The sequence below is a fragment of the Corvus brachyrhynchos genome, unplaced genomic scaffold, assembly GCF_000691975.1.
Source record: "Corvus brachyrhynchos isolate BGI_N302 unplaced genomic scaffold, ASM69197v1 scaffold61, whole genome shotgun sequence".
Classification (NCBI taxonomy): Eukaryota; Metazoa; Chordata; class Aves; order Passeriformes; family Corvidae; genus Corvus; species Corvus brachyrhynchos.
Window position 1 is genome coordinate 1,445,779 of NW_008236478.1, and position 19,690 is coordinate 1,465,468.

Here is a 19,690-nt window from a genome sequence, read left to right on the forward strand (position 1 = left end):
CTCCTGATGATGAGGTAGTTATGAGAGCCTGGAGCCAAAGGGGCCGGGAGAGGACAATAGAGCAGTGCTGCTGTTGTAACTGGGTAGGGCTGATCTTGCCACACACCTGGGGCTTTTCTCCTCTGTTTACAAATGAGAGCAGGTGAGGCATTTGGAGTAGCAGAGCTTATTGCTTGGTTAAACGTTAAAGCTTTTCAAAGATGGCAGCTTGTGCTTGCTCTGTCCAGTACTATTTGACGGTGAAACCTTGTGATGAATGCAGGTTTTCTGTCCTTCATTAGCCTTTTTCCTGGACTACACGGTACAGTAAACTTGATCATGCTGAGGCTGATCTTTCTTCTGTTTTGTTTTTGGTTCAAATGCCAAGAACAATCTAAAATAAGAAATGCACTTCAAGCTGTAATTTTCTGAATGTCTCCTGCAGCTCCTGATAACCGGCACAGAGCAGTTCAACCAAAAGCCAAAGAAAGGGATACAATTTCTTCAGGAGAAAAACCTTCTTGCCACCCCCATCGACAACAATGAAGTGGCCAGGTGGCTAAGGGAAAATCCTCGCCTGGACAAAAAGATGATTGGGGAATTTGTGAGTGACCGTAAGAACATAGACTTGCTGGAAAGCTTTGTTGGGTGAGTATCCTTCTGAATCTCTGTAGTCAGGAAGGAGTGAAAGTTAAGAGTTTAGTAACAAAAAAAGCAGTAGAATGGTAGTTCCTGGAGGCATTGGATTTCTATCACTTGGTTCTCTCTGTACTGCCACGCCTTAATTCTGTGCATGTCTTGCATATGGTAACACCTTAGATATATACAAGTATGATATTCAAGTGCCTTCCAGCAGGGCCAGTGTCTGTGAAGACTGGAGAGATAATTATATAATCACTTGTAGGACTGTTGATTCTGTTTTACTGGTTTTTGCCTGTTCATGGTATATTTCTTCTCACCCTCCTCTCTACTGTCTGAGCAAACAAGTTTGCAGTTATTAAGTTTATCATACCTTTCCCATCCTATTTCAGCTTCTCACTGCATTTCATTGTTTTTGCAGGACTTTCAGCTTCCAAGGTTTAAGACTGGATGAAGCTTTACGACTTTATCTAGAGGCCTTTAGATTACCAGGAGAGGCACCTGTAATTCAGAGACTGTTAGAAGCCTTCACAGAGCATTGGAGGGTGTGTACTTGGTGGCAGAAAGCTCAAAACTGTGTTCTTTCTTGTCCATCTGCTTGCCATGATGGACATGTCAGATCAAATTGCCTATATAACTGTGCCCTGCAAGCAGCAGCTGTTCTTTTGCAGGAGCTGGCAGTAGTAAATAGATTCCTGGGCTGCTTTTTAGAAGCTTGAGCCAGAACTTGGGATTTTTGTTTGTCCCAGAGATGATTCAGTACTGTGGTTAGGAAAATGGTTGTCTTGGTCACTGATATCACTGTTCCTGTGGGATTAATTTGTGCATCTATTTGCCTTTCAGAAATCAAATGGGTCTCCGTTTGCTAATAGTGATGCCTGCTTTGCCCTGGCCTATGCAGTTATTATGCTGAACACTGACCAGCACAACCACAATGTCCGCAAGCAGAATGTCCCAATGACTCTGGAGGTGAGTGTTTCCAGTGTAGGCATCTGTCTTCTCTGGTCTTGATAACAGTGTAGTACCTCTTTTTATCTCAATGGCATTGTCTCTCTTCCTTGGCCGCCTTCACTCATATACACAGTAAGCTGGTGTGCAGCACCACAGCTGAGTACGATTTGAGAGAGGAGCTGTAGGCAAGAGACAGCCTGAAGAAACAGGAGCTTACCAGAAAACGAAGCAAATTCATCAAGAGGCTTGTGTTTGTGTGAGCAAACTGTATCCTAAGACATAGTAACATCGAGAAGATTGTTGTACTAAGTATCTTAGGATATCTTAGGATACTAAGACATAGTAACATCGAGAAGATTGTTGTACTGCTGTGGGCTCCTAGAGGGCTGAAGGCATGTGAGTGTCAGTGCAGTGGTACAGGCCTGCCATTCTGATGTGCAGCCTCAGCTAAGCACCTGTTGTGTCTCTGTTCTTTGCTTGTGGGTATAGGCAGGAGATACTGCACACTACTCCCACTAAGGATGGCATTTACCTTTGAATTTTGAGTCTGCATGTTGAAGAATGCAGGAAAATCTCCTTCTGGCCCCATGAAAAACAAGCGGTGTACTGAGTCCAGCCAGTTAAAGTTGGAGATACTAGAAATTAATGTTGGTGTCTCTTTTTTCAGGAGTTTCGGAAGAACCTGAAAGGTGTGAATGGGGGCAAAGACTTTGAACAGGACATACTGGAAGACATGTATCATGCCATCAAGTAAGAATCAACCTGCCATCTCCATATATTCAGAGAGCAAAGTAGAGTTGTTGGGTCGGTGAGGTATCTGGAGAGTATGGAGAGAGACTCACCAGTCATGTGCCTGTGTACCTCAGACCAAATTCCAGCTCCATGTGGGGCTGTGGTAAACAAGCCTGTCACAGCAATTACTCCTGGATTTTTGCCATGGTAGTTTAATCCAGACCTTAAACTAAATTTAAAAAATATGAAAAAATATGTTACTTCTGTGAATATGGAAAATAATGACTGAGCAAGACGAGCACATGTGAAATGCTGTATCTAAGAAGGCTCTGTTCTCCAGACCAGGCCTTTAGACTCTTTTAGAACTTTATGTAGTTCAAGAGATAATCTCATCCCCAGGGCAGCACTTGTGCCCTGACACAGTGTCCAGGTCTCCGTTTAATATATTCTGCTTTTGAGCTCTTCATATGAGGCTGCTGTCTTCACCAGCAGTTTCTGCTACCCCCGAAGCTCTTGGCACACGGAACAGTATTTGAGGAGAGTTCCTGGTGGCTGAGGCCCTTTTGTGCACAAGCTAGCTTTGGGTGGGAAGCTTTAATAATAGCTCAAAAATCAGTAAATCCAGGCCCAGCCAATTTGAAGCTGAGAGGATTACATCTCTGAGGAGACAGGATGTGACTGAGTCTCAGCTGATTTCCATCTGCAGTGGCAGGCAGTAGCTCATGCTGGAAACAGGGCAGTATGATTAGGCTGACCCACCCTTTTGAGCCTTCTCCAGGAAGGTGGGGTGATGCCTGAATATCTGGAAGTTCTTCAAGATGTCGCTCTACTTTTCAAATAAAGCTCTAGTTTTGACTGGCCTCTCTCCCCTGAGGATGTTCTTAATGTTTTGAATAGTACACTGAGCATATACACGTATCTTTGTTACCCAGCCTTTATCCCAGTCTATTTCCCTTTATTCCCCCATCACCAGGTACTCCAGCTTTTCCAGTATGTTCTATGATTAGAATAATTGGTGTATCATTTCAGTATTGCTCCATCTCAGATGGATTGACCCAATGTCATAGTTGAGATTGAGGAACTCTTTGTTTTATTTGTATTATTGGGGGGGAGGAGGGGGAAAGACTGTAGTCTGTATGAAGTAGTATATGACCTCTTCAGGGTCTTAGCATTTCACCTTTAAGCACATTTTCATTTCCTGAGGCTTTCCAAGTAAACCCATTAACTTCTGTTAATTTCAATCATATATGAAATTTTAGAAATAATGCACTGTTGACTGCAAACTTACTTTCCTATATAATCACAGTAATAACAGCTCTTGTCAAAATATGCCAGTACCTGAAACTGAGTTTATTTCTTATGCATAAATCAGGAGCAGTTTTCATAGTTGTTGTTAGCACATAAAAATTGCTTCTTTGGCAATTGAAGTATGTTATTTTTGATTGCAGAAAGAACTCTACTTTTCAGATTGGCTGCAATCTGCTATTCTTAGTGGCTTTGGGGCTCTTGTTCACTTAGTTGGTCATTTGCAGAGGATTTTCTCTTGTGCATTAATATCCTAGTCTAGAGAGTATGTATTTAGGCTTTATGTATTTTAGTCTGGGATTGCAAGCAGTACTTGGATTGATCATAATTGTTTTATTACTGTATAGCTTCATCCAAGTTAAGAGTAAGGAGCTGTGGTACCCTGGTTATAAATCAATCATACTTTTGGTTTCTTGTTTTAATTTTCTACTGCCTGGCTTTCTAAAATTTTATTTTGGCATAATATGAATATTTCCATTATTCTTATGCAAAGATACTTTTGCCTACTGTTGACTGCAGCAATGTAGCAATTTAGTTTTAACTGAAATAATGAGATAAAGAGAGCACTCTTAACAGGGTGAGAGTTGAATGGCGGTTGAAGCTTTGCCAGTGTGCTGTTCAAAATTTCCCATCATTTAATGGCAGTATGTGTTGTGCTTTGCACTTGTAGCAGTAGGTACCTGCTTCTTCAATGCCGACCTTACACAAGTTGCTGCTGGGTGCTTCTGAGAACCACCAGACTTTATATTCAGGATATCTAAGAAGGGCAGGGGAAGCAGGAAGGCCTAGGAAAACAGAATGTTTCAGGAGCTGGCAAAATCATTCCAGAATAGGTATTGCTTAGCTCTGGGACCACGTAATGAAAGGCACTGTGTAAATGTTAGGTTTGGCTCAGAATGAAAAATTCAATCTTTCTGCTTTCCTCCCTTGTAGAAATGATGAGATAGTGATGCCAGAAGAGCAGACGGGTCTGGTGAAGGAAAACTATATCTGGAATGTCCTGCTGCATCGTGGTGCCACTGATGAGGGAATATTTCTCCATGTGCCTCCTGGAAGCTATGACCATGACCTCTTCACCATGACATGGGGACCCACCATTGCAGCACTTTCTTATGTTTTTGACAAGAGCTTAGAGGAAACAATAATCCAGAAGGCTATCTCTGGTTTCAGGTAACTCTTACCTTCATAAAGACCCAGAAGAGTAAAAGTGTGACTATTGGCTCCTGTTTATCTCCTAGAGAGACATCACAGTGAATATCAAATATTGCTTTTCCTAGCTATTGAAAAGCACTTTTTTATGACCTATGATCCTCTAGTGTTCTGCCATTTGTATCAATTCATCCCCTCGTGGCCTCTCTGGGTTGCTAGTCACTGTTTAGCTTGACTGCTGTGTTGTAATAAATCAAAGTCCTAGGGTACATATTTTTAAGCTCCAACCTGGTTGCATTTAAAGGACCTACTGACACAGCTGGGCTATTTAGAAGTGAGGGGAAAAGTCACTCTTGCACAGTGATGCTGGCAAAGTCTCCATGTATGAACAAAACCTGTAATGTGTGTGACTCCATAGCTGAGCCTAGATGGAATGGGGGATTTTTTTCTTCCTTCCCAGATGACCAGTAGTCAAAAACCTTACTATCTGTGAGCAGCTCTATTGGAATGATCCTTGGTCATGCTTAGATCAGACCAAATGATGCTTTAAGCATAGTTTTAAAGCTCTGTCAGTACACTGCTGTAGTCATGATATCTTGGAAACTGGATTTGAACATTACCACCAATCTCAGCAACTCTCATACATCAGGACAGGAGATTGGATGTAATGCTCAGGTGCAAGTGGTCTGTCTGTTTAGACTCACTTCTTTAAAGTGATCCTTGCATCAGCATAGACAAATATCAGTATCTATGGATAAGGATTGAGCTTATTTGAGCAGTAATAGTAGATTTCTATACATAAGCATTCATTATGAATGGGTGGAGAGGAAGGTCTAAAATGTCAACAGAGGGGGTCTCAGATTTGCTGTCCTGCGGACAGACTTATCTGTGCTGGCTTAGTACATTATTTTCTGTTTTCTTCTTTTCCCAGGAAATGTGCAATGATTTCTGCTCACTATGGCCTTAGTGATGTGTTTGATAATCTCATAATTTCTCTCTGCAAGTTTACAGCACTCAGCAGTGAGGTAAGTTTGCAAGGAGGGGAAAGAAGCATGACTTCTAGTGCACTGGAGCTCTCTTCCTCTGTTAAGTAGCAATACTTGCTTATTTTAGTTATCATTGTATCTGTAGGGATCTATCAGCCCCTACCCAGAGTTTTCTGGAGGAAGCAATGGGAAACATGTAGTGAAGTGTGACTTCCATAGGACAGATTCAAATATGCAAATTTTCTTCTACTCACAAGTGTCAGTTTGTGCAGAGCAGAATGCCTTGACGTAGAATTGTTAATCACCTATTTGATCTGAAGAGCCTTAGATCTCCCTGTGATCCCAAGCAAGTTCATACATTTCAGATACTGACTACGCAATTACAGGGTTTATGCAATGTCAAGGGGGACTGTTTTGTGAGCTGTACTTCCAAAATGTAGGAGCTGTGTAGATACACAGCATAAGCTTAAAGGGGTTAGAAAAACGAATGCTTTGAATTGTCAGTTGGGGTGTGGAGTCGGGTAGTAAGATCAGCTGTTAGCCCCACATTTGGCAAGCCCTAAAGACTCTTTCTTTGGGGTGTACCATGAGAATTAATTGAAGGTGCTGTGGTTAGTGTGAGCTTTATTGCCCAAATCTGTTTGTGTGTTACAGCATCCGCCTGTTTTTCCCCAAGGTGTTCGATAGACAGTGCGTGGCAGACCATGCTGTGTACTAAGGAGTAGCTGACAGCAATTCTTGTAAAGGGTCAGAATTCCCGAACGATCTCACGGTATTGTTCTCAGAACCAGTGCAAGACCCACAGTGAGCAAAACAGAATTGCCACACATACAGGAAAGGGAAACAAGATGATTCAAGACTGAAAGCATGGTAGTAAAAAGGCCAAGATAGGTGAATTTTTTAGAAGACAAAGAAATCCCATGCAGAGGGTTTGCTTTAGATTCCCTCTTCCTCCACAGCTGACAACAGTAAAGATGCAGTACCTGATCCTCTCCAGGCACACCAGACCTCAAGACTACCAGTAGGTAACACAAGCAGAGGAATGTCTGCCATGAGACAGTTTGACACAGATTTACACAGCAGAAGCAACTAGACTAGCAACTAAGTCCTCAGATGCACCAGCTATTGCCAGCTGCATCCCATCTAGTTGTGAGACTGGAATCTGGAGCAGACTGAGGTCTGAGTTAATTATGTAAGCATGTCTTTTGGTGGTGACACAGAATCAGGGACTTCAGGATTTGAAGAAGGCTGAGTTCTTATCTTTGGTCAGATTCCAGGTACATCAATTACTTTCTGCTGTCCTAAATTCCTGTAAGGCTTGGAGACAGGAGTGGAATAGGACAACTGAACAAATATTTAAGTCTGGAGGAAGGAGAGGCCATCTTAAGAAGACTGAAAGAGTCAAAGCAGGCATCCTCTCCATGCACTGCAATTGCTATGCATGGCCACTTTGAAAGATGGGAAATGGAAAGGAACATGGAGGGGCTTTGACTGATTAGGAAGAATTAGTGTCCCACTTCATGAGCCATAGTTAAGACTCATACTGACTCATGTGTAAGTAGTAGCAAAACCTGTGTGTGTGGTTTTCAGTGATGTGGCTTCATGCCACGGTGCAGAGTCAGGCATGTTGCTATTTGCACCCTGACACTTCAGTGATACATGTATTCATGTGGTTTCCCCGTAGCAACAATGGAAAAAACCGAAATTGGTTGTTGCATTTCTGTCAGATTTCAGATTGGCACTTCTAATGGAGTTTGCTTCTAAATCAAAGACCCATTTTGATAACAGTTTTGCCAGCAGTTTGGCTGAAGCAAGAGCTAGTTTTTCTGAACTTCAGATCTGAAATGAGATAGATTGACTCCTTCAATCCCTTGTCTTCCCCTCCATTCTTGATGAGGGGGTAAGTATGGATTTTGCTCATGTAAACGAGAGAATGGCAAAGCCCATCCCTTCTCAAAAGGAAGATTGCAATGACCTTAAGTAACTACAAAAACATGGAGCACGTTACACTGTTTGATACTAGCTCACATGTTTGCTGGTTTTTTCCTTGTTTTGGCAGCATATGCTTGGTTGGTTTCAATGACTTTTTGTATTTTCAAAAGCTGTGAGTGTGTTGAACAGATTATGAGCATTTGTGATCCAGCAACTGTTGGCAGAGACTCCATGTCAGGATTGAATTACTTTGAATCTTGCTGTTAGGTAGTGGTAGGAGTAACTTTGCAAGTCAGCAATGGTTTTGGCCGTAGTTTCTTTCTCTAACAGCACGGCAGAGTAATTCCTGCATCCAGAGGAGATGTGGTACTTTTTGTAGAAGGCTTTGATCCTGAGCTGAGCTCCTGTAGCAGGATAAATTAGTGGCTTTTCAGCAAGCAATTTCAAAATGTTCTGAGGTGTTGTCGTTCTTGGGGAGCTTATATCTAGGTGGTTCAGTGATTCAGCTTGTATCAGGTGAGCCACCTTGTCCTTGTTTTTGTGCAAAGTGAATATGAGCTGAGGAGTTGTCCAAGCATCGTACAGAGAATTGTTATCTTTCCCATAACCAGTTCTGAAGCATCTGCCCTAATTTGTGTTGAAAAGAAAACACCTCTTTCTGACTGATTGCCACTGCCTCTTCTTTCCTGCAGTCTATTGAGAACCTGCCCACTGTTTTTGGAAGTAATCCCAAGGCCCATATTGCAGCAAAGACTGTGTTTCACTTGGCCCATCGCCATGGTGACATTCTGCGAGAGGGCTGGAAAAACATCATGGAGGCCATGCTACAGCTTTTCCGGGCAGAGCTGCTGCCCAAGGCCATGGTGGAGGTAATAATTAGCTGGCTGGTGGATAATTGAGGAGTTAGGGGAGTGGGAAGCTGGCTTTTCATAGAGCCAGTTCCAAAAGTAGGAGAGCTCTCTTGTGAAGGCCTGGCTTTGGTAAAGTGTGTACAGAACTTGGAAGCCTGTGAAGGGTATAGTGTTCAAGTTATGTGCAGCTTCTTCTGTAGCTTGTTTCATTTTTTCTCATTTTACTTCTTGTTAGATTTGAGGAATTCCAGCATTTATTTTACTTTAACAGATTTTGAATGTTGTGCAGAAGAGGGACATGCTTATAGGCATGAAGTACTAGAGCACAACATTGGTGTTACCAGATGAGAGTGGCACTTTACTGACAGGATAGTGGGGTGAAGAGCTGGGTTTGACTGCACACATTTTGGCTGTTTGGTGTAGTGTTTCATCACTAAGAGAAACACAATGGGGTTGGCGGGGAAGGCTGTAAAGAAGTGGACAATTGGTTACATGCATGTCCTGGTCTCTGTTCCAGGTTGAAGACTTTGTGGATCCTAATGGCAAAATTTATCTGCAGCGTGAGGAGACACCATCTAACCGGTGAGTGGCGTGGATGTCCCAGGCAGTCTTTTTTGTACCAAGGCTGGAAAATAACATGATTGTTTTCTTACTGATGCTGGTGTCTTCTGGTTTGCAGTGGTGAATCAACAGTACTGAGTTTTGTTAGTTGGCTCACCCTCAGTGGGACAGAGCAATCTGGTATGAGAGGGCCATCTACGGAAACACAGGAGGCAAAGCGAGCAGCTTTGGAATGCATAAAGGTAACATATGGGCCATAGAAGAACCTGGTTTTTTTCTTGGTGACAATACTATGTGGGTAACAGGCAACAGAGGCATAAATATGCATGCTGCTTGGCAGTATTGCAGGTAACAGGAGACTTGGGAACTGAAAGGATCTACAAAGGAGAGTATCTGGATTGATAGCTAAATGGTCTTTTGTGCTGCTGTGCACAAAGGTACTAACACATCAAAATAGGAATGATTCACCAGGCTGGGATCTGCCCTGGGCATCACAGTCCTGTATTTAAAGACAAATTAATGAATTCTCAAACAATTCATCTTTTCCAAGACAGTGTTAAGGTATATGGTGCCAACAAAATCTGAACCTGGGGTTTGACCACTGTGTGGCCAGAGAAGTTACCTGTTAAAATCTGTTTAGCACAGATCAGGTCTGTTAAATGTAATTGATGTTAAAGAGTGAACTAGTTGGAAGGAGTTTTCCTCCAGATAATAACAACTATCGGTGCCTTTCCTGTGAACATGATGTGTTTCTGGATGATCTGTTTGTATGCCTTCCACACTCTCCGGATGCACAGTTGTCTTTTCTGTCTTTTGCAGCAATGTGATCCTGAGAAGTTGATCACAGAAAGCAAATTTCTCCAACTTGAATCCCTCCATGAGCTCATGAAGGTGAGAGAGATATTGGGCAAGGGACCAGATGGTAGTGGAACAAGTATGCTATGCATGATAGTGGATATGTGCTGTGTACTCACCTAGCTCCTCTGTCCTCAGAGGAGGTCTTGGAACTATTTGGGATTTGAAACTAATCATTAGTTCACCTGTTAAAAGTAACTGCTGTTCTGGCAGACACAAATTGCTCTGGCAGTAGAAGAAAACATTAAATTGTGGAATGCATTCTAAAAGCCTTGAGAATTCTTGGCAAGTGTTTGAAAGTATTTGTAGTTCTGTGTCAGAGCTTAAAGATTTTCGTCATTTCAGGTGTGCTGTGTACCTAATGAGAGCATTCTAAAAGGCCACTCTAGAGGCAAGAGCTGTACAGAAATATTTGACAGTGTGTCCCTAAGTAGTGTGGTGCCTGGCTGCTGTGGGAGATATAATAAGGCTGGACTCATTAGCCTTTGGGCTAGAGAAGCTCATCTCCCTGGGAAAGTGTCATCTCAGTTCCAGGGGAACATTGTGCTCCTACTCCGATTATGTCAGGAGTTCTCCCTTTCTATATAGATGGCTTGAGAAGAATAGCTCCAGTATTTGTAGTCAAGTATGCCTGCGTTTTCTGTACTTCACATGGTATTAGCAAGAAACTGCCAGATATCAGAATTCCTCTCCATCTGAGAGACTTTGTCAGAGTTTAACATCTTTTAAGTTCATATTGTATCTTGCATAATAAAAAAAGATATATTTTTCCCATAGATTTAGCTTGACCTCGATCCAGTGCCTTTTTGATAGACTATACATGACCTCACCAGGCAGTGGAATACAGTTTTGGCCAGACTCAAAGCATTCTGTTGGTTCCTCATTTTTGGGAGCTTGTGATTCATAAAAATACCATGGCTCTTCCAGGCTCTAATCTCTGTGACTCCTGATGAGGAGACATATGATGAAGAGGATGCAGCCTTCTGCTTGGAGATGCTTCTGCGGATTGTTCTAGAGAATAGGTATGACCTTGAAATACATGCACATTCACTGTAATGTCCCTGCTTTACTGCAGCTGCTGCCTGGGTTCAGGGAATGAGTTCCTTATGTCCTCGATTTGCCAGCTGAAGCAGCATGTGGCTGTAATTTCAGGGCTTAACAATTCCACTCTAGCATGTGCAAACAGAAAGGCTATTAGCTTGATATCCTGAAATCTGGAGAATATAAACTAAACTCCAGAGGGAGAATTCTCCCACCTGATTGCTTTACAAGTAATGAGTAAGAAGTTTGATGGTTTTGTTGTTTCTGTGTGTCTGTTCTTATATCTTCCAACTGGAATTTTTCACTGAAGTTAAGAAATAATGGGTCTGGAGTTGGTGGGAGAGGTAGCTGGATCCTACTTGTCTCACATCCTTTCATCCTACCCTTTCCCTCCTCCTTGTTGTGGCTAGGGACCGTGTGACCTGTGTCTGGCAAACTGTCCGAGACCACCTTTATCACCTCTGTGTCCATGCAATGGAGTTCTGCTTCTTGGTGGAGAGGGCAGTGGTGGGGCTGCTCAGACTGGCCATTCGACTGCTGCGTCGAGATGAGATCAGTGCACAGGTAAGGGATTTTTGAACGGCAGTTAGTGGGGTTTTGTGGCTATACCCGGTGACACAGGAAACCAGTTGCTGTTGGATAGACCCATATTAACCTGCCTGTGCTGCAGGTGGTAACAAACTGCTGTCTGTTGTAAGTAGCTCTAAATAAATGAAGGAGTACGTTGCTGGAGAATGGAGTGTAAGTAATAGGGTCTGTTATTCTTGTCTCCTTCTCTGGCCAGGTTCTCCTCTCATTACGTATTTTACTTATGATGAAGCCAAATGTGCTGTCCAGAGTTAGCCACGAGGTTGCCTACGGCCTCCATGAGCTCCTGAAGACCAATGCTGCCAACATTCACTCTGGGGATGACTGGTACACGCTCTTCACCCTCCTGGAGTGCATCGGGTCTGGGGTGAAGCCGCCCGCAGCCCTGCAGGTTACAGCAAGGGCAGATAACGACACAGGTAAGACAGGCCAGCTTTTGCTAGGAAATCTGATGCCTGCCTGCCAGATAAGCAGCTGCTTCCTCAAGCTTTTCAATTAGCAAAGGGGACTGCAAGAAAACAAAGCTGATATTAAACTACATTAGCAAGATTAAAGACCAGCACCTGCTGTTCACTCCTCATGGTCTGTTCCTGTCTCTATTCTGCCACCTCCTCCTTCTCAGTGAGCAGCAATCCAGGTGCTAGTCCCTGGGGGGCAGTGGGAAGAAAACTGATACTGGTTCTGGCAGCTGTAGGAGGTCTTTGCTCTACCCAAGGAGCATTTTCTGCTGGTTGTGGTTTGGTGCCTTGGGCGCCATAATCGTTTATCTGGGCACGTAAATGTAAACCCAGCTGCTGTTCCTGTCATACTTGCTTCTTTTGTGGGACTGACTCCTTTCTGTCCCCATTTTAAGGTTCTCATAAAATGAGTTTTCTTTAAAATTATATTACTAGATCTATTTGTATTAATAGTCCCTGAACCATTCCCACAAGACCAACACGCTATTCCTCACTTCTCTTGACTGTGTTAGAAAGGTGGTCTTTTCAGCAAATTGTTCAGTTTTGCTTTAGCCAGCTGTCAATATATTTGAGGCTGATGTGTTCAGATTTCTGAAGTAGAGAGCAAGAAGGGAGTCCTCCAGAAGGCTTTGTTTCTCTTTGCTTTTCTAGAACTTCTTTGATAGGTCCTGATGCTTTGTGTAGACAGATGGGAGAAGCATGATTTTTAAAAACACTTCAGGACTTTGCCCTCTGAGCTGTCTTCTCTTTGCTGATAGAGCAAACTGCTTGACTTGGCACCTTGCACATCAAAACATTAGTTTTCTACCTCCTTATGAAAATGTTCGCTGCACTCTGTTCACAGCAAGTCTGTCTGTTGATGAGTTTCTAGATGGTGTTGAACAATGGAGAGAATGAGTTTTTACTTCTAAATAACATTATATCAGTAACTTAAATTTGTCCCTTGCAAAGACTTCTGTCTTGGGACATGAGAAATTTAAGGTTATCCTAAATGTCAGGGCAGGTAGATCTGACAGGTGTGGAACATTCTAGTAACCACTTGTGGTCCCTGGTTGATGTTGATCTGACTAATCTGGATTGCTTCTCCCTTATCCACAGCTGCTCTTGCAAGTTCCTGATTTGGCTTTGATCTAAACCCCACGCCTTTTGTCTTGAAGGTGCTCAATCAGACAGCGAGGTGTCCTCTTCCTATCATCCAAGTGACATGAGCCTGGACCGTGGCTACACCTCTGACTCTGAGGTGTACACAGACCATGGGAAGCCAGGCAAGATGCATCGCTCCATCACAGATGTGGACGTCATGAACAGTGGCTGGCTAGTGGTGAGTAGTCACTTTGGGCTTCTGGTGCCCAAAGAAGACTACTCCTACCATGGTTGTGAGCAGAGGGTGTGGTAGTGAGAGAAAGAGTAAGACAATAGAAAAGAGAGCTAAGATGAGCTGATAATATAAAGGGAGGATGGGGAGAGACACAGATGGAAAGGAGAAAGCTTTGAGGCCAATGAGGAAGAAAGGGAAATGGACCATACAGAAACATTACCTGTTGGCTTCTGAAGAAAGGCCCTTTCAGTGTGTGCATGAGATGGCTGCTTGTTGTGCTACCCTCTCCTGCTTACCCACTTGCTGTGCCCTGCAGGTGGGGAAAGATGACATCGACAACTCCAGATCCACTGCTGGGCTTAGCAGGCTGGGTCCATCACCTCTCGTCAATCAGTACAGCCTGACTGTGGGGCTGGATTTGGGCCCACACGACACAAAGTCTCTCATGAAATGTGTCGAGTCCCTGTCCTTCATCGTGCGAGATGCTGCCCATGTTACACCTGAGAACTTTGAGCTCTGCGTCAAAACAATACGTATCTTCGTGGAGGCCAGCTTGAATGGGGGTAAGATGGCCCTTCACTTGACAACCAGGATTTGGCTTGAGGTGGCCAGTCAGCAAGCAGTGTGAAGTACACTGTCAGGGAATGAGTCCCCAACCCAAAGAAAATGGTCTACCAGGAGAGGAGTGTCCTGTCTTCTGCTAGCAGCAGGGACCTTATTCTTATCTCCCTCCCTATGATGGAGGGGAGGTCTGGAGTTGATGTGGAGACAGCAGTATCAGCTCTTGCTGAAAGTTGTTCCTGAGGGGCACTGGGTCCCCTACAAGCAGATAGTGGTCATTTCAGAGGACCAGGGCCCTCTGCTGGGGATATCAAAAAGTGGCTGCTCTGTATGTAGAAAAGCAGAAAATTTTGTAGTGGACTATTGTATATGGAATGTTGTTGCCTTTTACTTCCTAGGCTACAAGTCCCAGGAGAAGAGGGGAAAGAGCCACAGGTATGACAGTAAATCCAGTCGGTTAAAAAAAAAGCCAAAAGACAGCTCCACACGGCGATCCCGGGTCTTGAGCCAGCACCAGGCGCACACACACAGTGATGAGGACGAGGATGAGAGCATCCCTGCCAGCTACCACACTGTGTCTTTACAGGTTAGTCAGGACGTAAGTATAGCAAGGATTTCCTCCTCTCCTTTCCCATTCTTAGGGCCTTGCTAGGTAATCACTGGAATTCTTTATGGGGCAAGGGTAGGCTGCATCCTGGATGAGTGGGCACTGGGTGGCAGAGGGTGGCTGTGGTGGCAGTATGTGGTTCTGCAGTGAAAGAGGAAGGCTGCAATTTGTACCGGCAAAAGCAGAATAGCAATGGTGACAGAGGTCCTCTGAAAAGCAAGGAGGTCTGAAGCTGTGAGGCACTATAGTAGGTAAAATGGATTAAGGTCATTTGGAGGCATGAGGTTCATGTAGGATTAGCAAGGAGTCTGACAGGGCATCTGAGCTTGAGGAAAGGGGAAAGCCCTGTTGGCTGAGGCACTGGAATTTCAAATACAGAGGACTGGGCTAATGGAGTCATTTCTCTCCAGCTGCTACTTCAAAGGTGTGAAGGCACAGGCCTGCTGACTGCCAGGGTGTTGGGTCTCAGTTCAGTAGTAAACCGACTAGAGTGCTGTCATGTGCCTATACAGGCAAGGGAACTTTGCATGTGCTTCACATGTTAAGAAAAAAAACGTTTCAGAGTTGTTCTGGACAGCATAGCTGAATCACTGGGTTTATCCCTTTGCCTGAGAGTCAATGCTCTATGCCAGGAAAGAGCCCGTTCTTCCTTTAGAGAGGACTGGAATGGTGTTCCTCAAAGATGAGACTGACGGGGCTACTGAACTGACATAAATCTTGTTAAAGATACCTGGCACTTCAAGGAGGGCACAGACAGCAGGGCCTGACACCATCTCTATAACTGTGTGTGGTTGTGTACATACAGAAAGCAGGCTCGAGTAGCTTGAGCCTTTTAGCTGTGTTTGGAGAACAGCAGAGGTCAGAGTTGCTTCAAAATTTGAAGTCCTGTGTGTTTCTTACTGTGCCGTGTACTTGCAGCTCCTGGACCTCATGCACACCTTGCACACACGAGCAGCTGGCATCTACAGCTCCTGGGCAGAGGAGCAGCAACACCTGGAGACAGCGGCCAGGAAAATCACAGCGGATTCCCGAACACTGTGGTCCAACTGCTGGTGTCCTTTGCTACAGGGTAAAGCCATCCCCTGGCAATGAGAGTGAGCAGAGACACTTCCAAAGTAATGGCAGGAATGTTGAGGAGCCAAGAACTAGCTGCAGAAAGCAGGCATAGGTTGTTTTTAGGGTCTGTTGTAATTGAAAGAGAACTTGGATCAGATTTGGAAAAACATCTTCAGGATGAGTTAGCTGCCAACATGTTTCTGGATCTGGTAGTAGACTGCTAGTCCATGGCCTGGAACAAGTATAATTATTTTTTTTCACAGAGAGTTTTTGATCTTCATTAGGATTTTTACTCTAGACTGGGGAAGTAGGGATGTGACATTCTCCCTGTGGGCTTCGCCCTAAATCCCTCTCTTGCAGGTATTGCCTGGCTGTGCTGTGATGCCCGACGGCAGATACGGATGCAAGCACTCACTTACTTGCAGCGGGCCCTCCTGGTACATGACCTGCAGTCCCTGGATGCCCTGGAATGGGAGTCCTGCTTTAACAAGGTAACTGCCTGGCTGGGATGGGCATGTGATCAGGGCAGCATTGTGTGCATTGTGTGCAGGAGTGTTGTCCTGCTTCAGCAGTCTATTCTTGAGCAGCTTGTTCACTGCAACAGACAAGATGTTCCCTACTCTGGTCCTGTGAAAAGTTCCTCTCTGCTTAGTGTCTCGTTTGAAAGACAGGTGTCTGCTAAGGAAGGCAAGAGCCTCCCTTGGAATGGAAAATGTAACCCCCTTCCCACCAAATTATTATAATTTTGAAATTAAGGGGCTTTCAGGCAAAGATATGAGAAATTGGAATAACAGTTCTGTACTAGTATATATAACAAGGCCATAATACAGAAACACTGGCTTAACCAGACAGGATATGACCTGACACCCTGTCAGTCAGGGTGGTGGTAGCAGTCCAACTAAATGGTGGCTGCAGTCCTCTTTGAAGTGATAGATACGGTTCTGTCGAAGCGGTGATCCTGTAGAAGGGTCTGGTCTTCACCTGAAGGTCCAGTGGTGTTTACGTAGCTCTTGTCCTCTGGGAATCCAGTAGGTAAGGGCTGACTGTGGTGTTCCAAACCTCAGATTATGTCCAGGTAAGAATGCTTGGTTCCTCCCCCTGGGTGGAGCATCTCACAATGGGATGATGTTATTTTATGAGTCACGAAGTGAGGCTGGATGGCCCATTAACAGAAGATATCCCTCCGGAGGGAGTTATCAGAGGTATCTCATGGAAGAGACAAGGAACACTGCTCCACCTGGTTTTAACAGCTGGTGATAGAATACATACTTTTGGTTACATCTTACATTGTAACCTAAGACACTGAAGCTTCTGACAGGGCCTCCTGGAGTATTACAGTGAATCCACTTATGTGCTGGTCCTGTTGCTTCTGTCATGTCCTCTGCCTAGAAGCCACCAGTCCCAAAAGCCAATGCCTTTCTGTAAGGCTGTCTGTGCAATCTCATCAGTCATTTTTCAGCTCTAAAATATCCATGTGTCTGATCCAACAGGTGCTGTTCCCTCTGCTAACCAAGCTACTCGAGAACATCAGCCCAGCTGATGTTGGGGGGATGGAAGAAACTAGGATGAGAGCCTCAACACTACTCTCCAAGGTGAACACACCTCTGCTGCCTGAAAGCTCAGGGGAAACCATGTTCCTCAAGAAAACCAAACCATTTGCTGTGTTTGCTTCTCAGCATCTGTGATCTGGACAGGTGTCAGGGTGCTAGTTTGACTGTCTTCAGTGCTGGGCTTCTCCACCAGCTTCTGCTGCTGGAACATGCCTTCTTTCCAGAACTGTCTCTGTGATTCTAGTCCTTGGAAAAGTTGTCAGGAAGGAGTTTGTGGCTTTATGATAGAGAAGTATTTCACTCAACATTAGTTGAAGACAGTCTGTTCTTGGGGTGAAATGATGCATGTCACAAGCTGATAGTCCTGACCTGAGGCAGAGGTCTGGAAGGGCTGGAAGACATGGTGATGCAGACTGCAGAGGCCTTCCACAAAGGAGACAAGATCCACTCCTTCACATATGCAGCTCAGAAGAGGGGAGGCCTGTGGCATCCTCAGGCCAGTCCTGTGCATGCTCCCAGCCTGCCACAAGGAGGGGAATCCAGATTTGTAAGACTGGCTTGTCAGTGAGCAGCAGCCCCTACACTGCTTGTTGACAGTAGTTGTGTTTTTCCCTAGGTGTTCCTACAGCATCTCTCCCCACTGCTCTCACTGAGCACCTTTGCTGCCCTCTGGCTCACAATCCTGGACTTCATGGACAAATACATGCATGCTGGCTCCAGTGACTTACTGGTAAGGTGCTGGATGCAGTGTTTTGGATAACCATTCATTGTGTTTTAACCTTCTAAACTTCAAAGGTGTTTTGATTTGGTGTGGGTTTTGGGGTTTTTTTTAACCTTTTCTTCCTTTCCAAACCATTTTATTCCATGGTTTCTCACCTTGGCCTGTTTCCAAGGCAGCCCATTGGCTGTTTTGAGCTTTTGTTCATTGCTATCTGTCCATTCTGTGTCCTGTCTGTGATTATAGCTGGAGGCCATTCCAGAGTCTCTGAAGAATATGCTGCTTGTAATGGATACAGCTGGGATATTCCATAGTGCTGACTCACGGACAGGATACTCAGATCTCTGGGAGATCACCTGGGAGCGCATTGACTGTTTCTTACCTCGGCTGCGGGATGAGCTCTTCAAACAGACAGTCATTCCAGGTATGAGAGGCTGGGAAACCTTAAGAACACAGGTTTTGGACCAGTGCTTGCACCTTGTCCAGTACCCAGCTGCCATAGTGCCTTGATATTGATGGAAATGGAAGTTGTAGGAGGCTGTGGGAACTTGGCACACGAAGGGCAAATTGAGAGAGGGCAAAAGGAGTGAGCAAACTGGTGTGTGGTCTCACTGCATGTTTTGTCTTCCCAGATCCTGTCCCCAACATACCAATGGAGCAGCAGCATCAGAAAACAGTAGTGTCTGCCCTGCCCCCTTCTCCTGTGGGGGATGTGAGGCCATCCACCCATGTGGCTCCTTTGGAGAAGCCTTGTGAACTGGGTGTCAGTGGTGAGTCCTGTTTTCTTTTTACTGGAATCACCTTCCCAGCATGGTGGCATAGATCTGCTTTTCCTTGCTTTATTAGCATGATCTCTGGTGACCGGGCCTCTAGTATTGTGAAATGTTGTGCTTCCAAATGGCTACGTTGTTGCTGATGTTATTGGGGTGGGCAGAATGCCTCTGATTGACCCCTGCTCTTCAGGGCCTGGTATGAAGGGGCAAGTCTGAAAAGGCCCCTGAGTTGATTGTCAGCCCTGCTTAGTTTTGAGCTAAATAGGTGACTTTGTCAGGACCTGTGTAAGGATCTGTTTTGTCTCTTCATTCTTCCAGAGTCCGAGAGAGCCACTGCACCTCCCTCACCCACCATCAGCACCTCTGCCTCTCCTTCTTTCCCAGCATCAGCTTCAACAAAGGCAAGCCCCGTTACAGACATACCTCCTACGACAGCACAGCCGCCGCTCATCCTGCAGCCTCTTGCCTCTCCCCTGCAGGTTGGGGTGCCACCTATGACTCTTCCAATCATTCTCAACCCAGCTCTAATTGAAGCCACCTCTCCTGTTCCCCTCTTAGCTACTCCACGGCCCAGTGACCCCATGACAACCTCTGAAGTCAATTAGTTGGAGGGTGTTGGAGAACTGTCTGCTGAGGAAGCTCTGTGGATGGAGGATGCTAGGATGCTGGCCAAATGTTCTCTGGTAGTGGGCATGTTTGTTTAAAAAGATGATGCTAACCTGAGCAGAAGGGCTGTTGCTGCAGTCCTCTGGAGCACATCCCATCCTGCTCCCTTCTTGGGGCATCACCTAGAAATCTGCCCAAAAATCCCTGTCTCCATGGAGGCGTGCCCAGTTCCACTGGCCAGTCTCTTTCTTGCCTTTGCAATCTCAGGGGCCAGGCAAGGTCCATGCCCAGCAGCCTGGGACCAAGCTGCCACCAATTCATCTGGTAAAGAGGGAAAACTTGTTGATGTCACACCAGAGAGGGATTGCAGTACAGGATTGCCTCTCAAGATTACTCAGTCCAGTCCCTGGACAATTCCCCAGCCATTCCCTAGCTTTCCTGCTCACCCTTCTGGTTGCACTGCTTTGTTTGGGC

At 45.0% G+C, this 19,690-nt stretch overlaps 1 protein-coding gene across 4 annotated transcripts in view; it reads left to right on the top strand.

The window, feature by feature from the left end:
- Window positions 1–19,265, top strand: part of GBF1 (golgi brefeldin A resistant guanine nucleotide exchange factor 1) — a 100,372-nt gene extending 81,107 nt beyond the window's left edge. For 3 of the 4 annotated variants that reach the window (XM_017725932.1, XM_017725934.1, XM_017725935.1), the window contains 23 exons: window positions 425–627; window positions 1,040–1,163; window positions 1,462–1,587; window positions 2,237–2,319; window positions 4,540–4,776; window positions 5,687–5,780; window positions 8,366–8,542; window positions 9,042–9,106; window positions 9,204–9,327; window positions 9,905–9,976; window positions 10,868–10,962; window positions 11,392–11,545; window positions 11,766–11,988; window positions 13,185–13,348; window positions 13,662–13,908; window positions 14,305–14,504; window positions 15,432–15,582; window positions 15,930–16,060; window positions 17,060–17,161; window positions 17,736–17,849; window positions 18,084–18,261; window positions 18,470–18,607; window positions 18,929–19,265. In XM_017725932.1, coding sequence (XP_017581421.1) covers window positions 425–627; window positions 1,040–1,163; window positions 1,462–1,587; window positions 2,237–2,319; window positions 4,540–4,776; window positions 5,687–5,780; window positions 8,366–8,542; window positions 9,042–9,106; window positions 9,204–9,327; window positions 9,905–9,976; window positions 10,868–10,962; window positions 11,392–11,545; window positions 11,766–11,988; window positions 13,185–13,348; window positions 13,662–13,908; window positions 14,305–14,504; window positions 15,432–15,582; window positions 15,930–16,060; window positions 17,060–17,161; window positions 17,736–17,849; window positions 18,084–18,261; window positions 18,470–18,607; window positions 18,929–19,215 — 3,489 coding nt within the window. In that variant the 3' untranslated portion in view covers window positions 19,216–19,265. The remainder of the gene's footprint in view (window positions 1–424; window positions 628–1,039; window positions 1,164–1,461; window positions 1,588–2,236; window positions 2,320–4,539; window positions 4,777–5,686; window positions 5,781–8,365; window positions 8,543–9,041; window positions 9,107–9,203; window positions 9,328–9,904; window positions 9,977–10,867; window positions 10,963–11,391; window positions 11,546–11,765; window positions 11,989–13,184; window positions 13,349–13,661; window positions 13,909–14,304; window positions 14,505–15,431; window positions 15,583–15,929; window positions 16,061–17,059; window positions 17,162–17,735; window positions 17,850–18,083; window positions 18,262–18,469; window positions 18,608–18,928) is intronic. The other variant, XM_017725933.1, reaches the window with a different exon arrangement.
- Window positions 19,266–19,690: the final 425 nt, after the last annotated feature.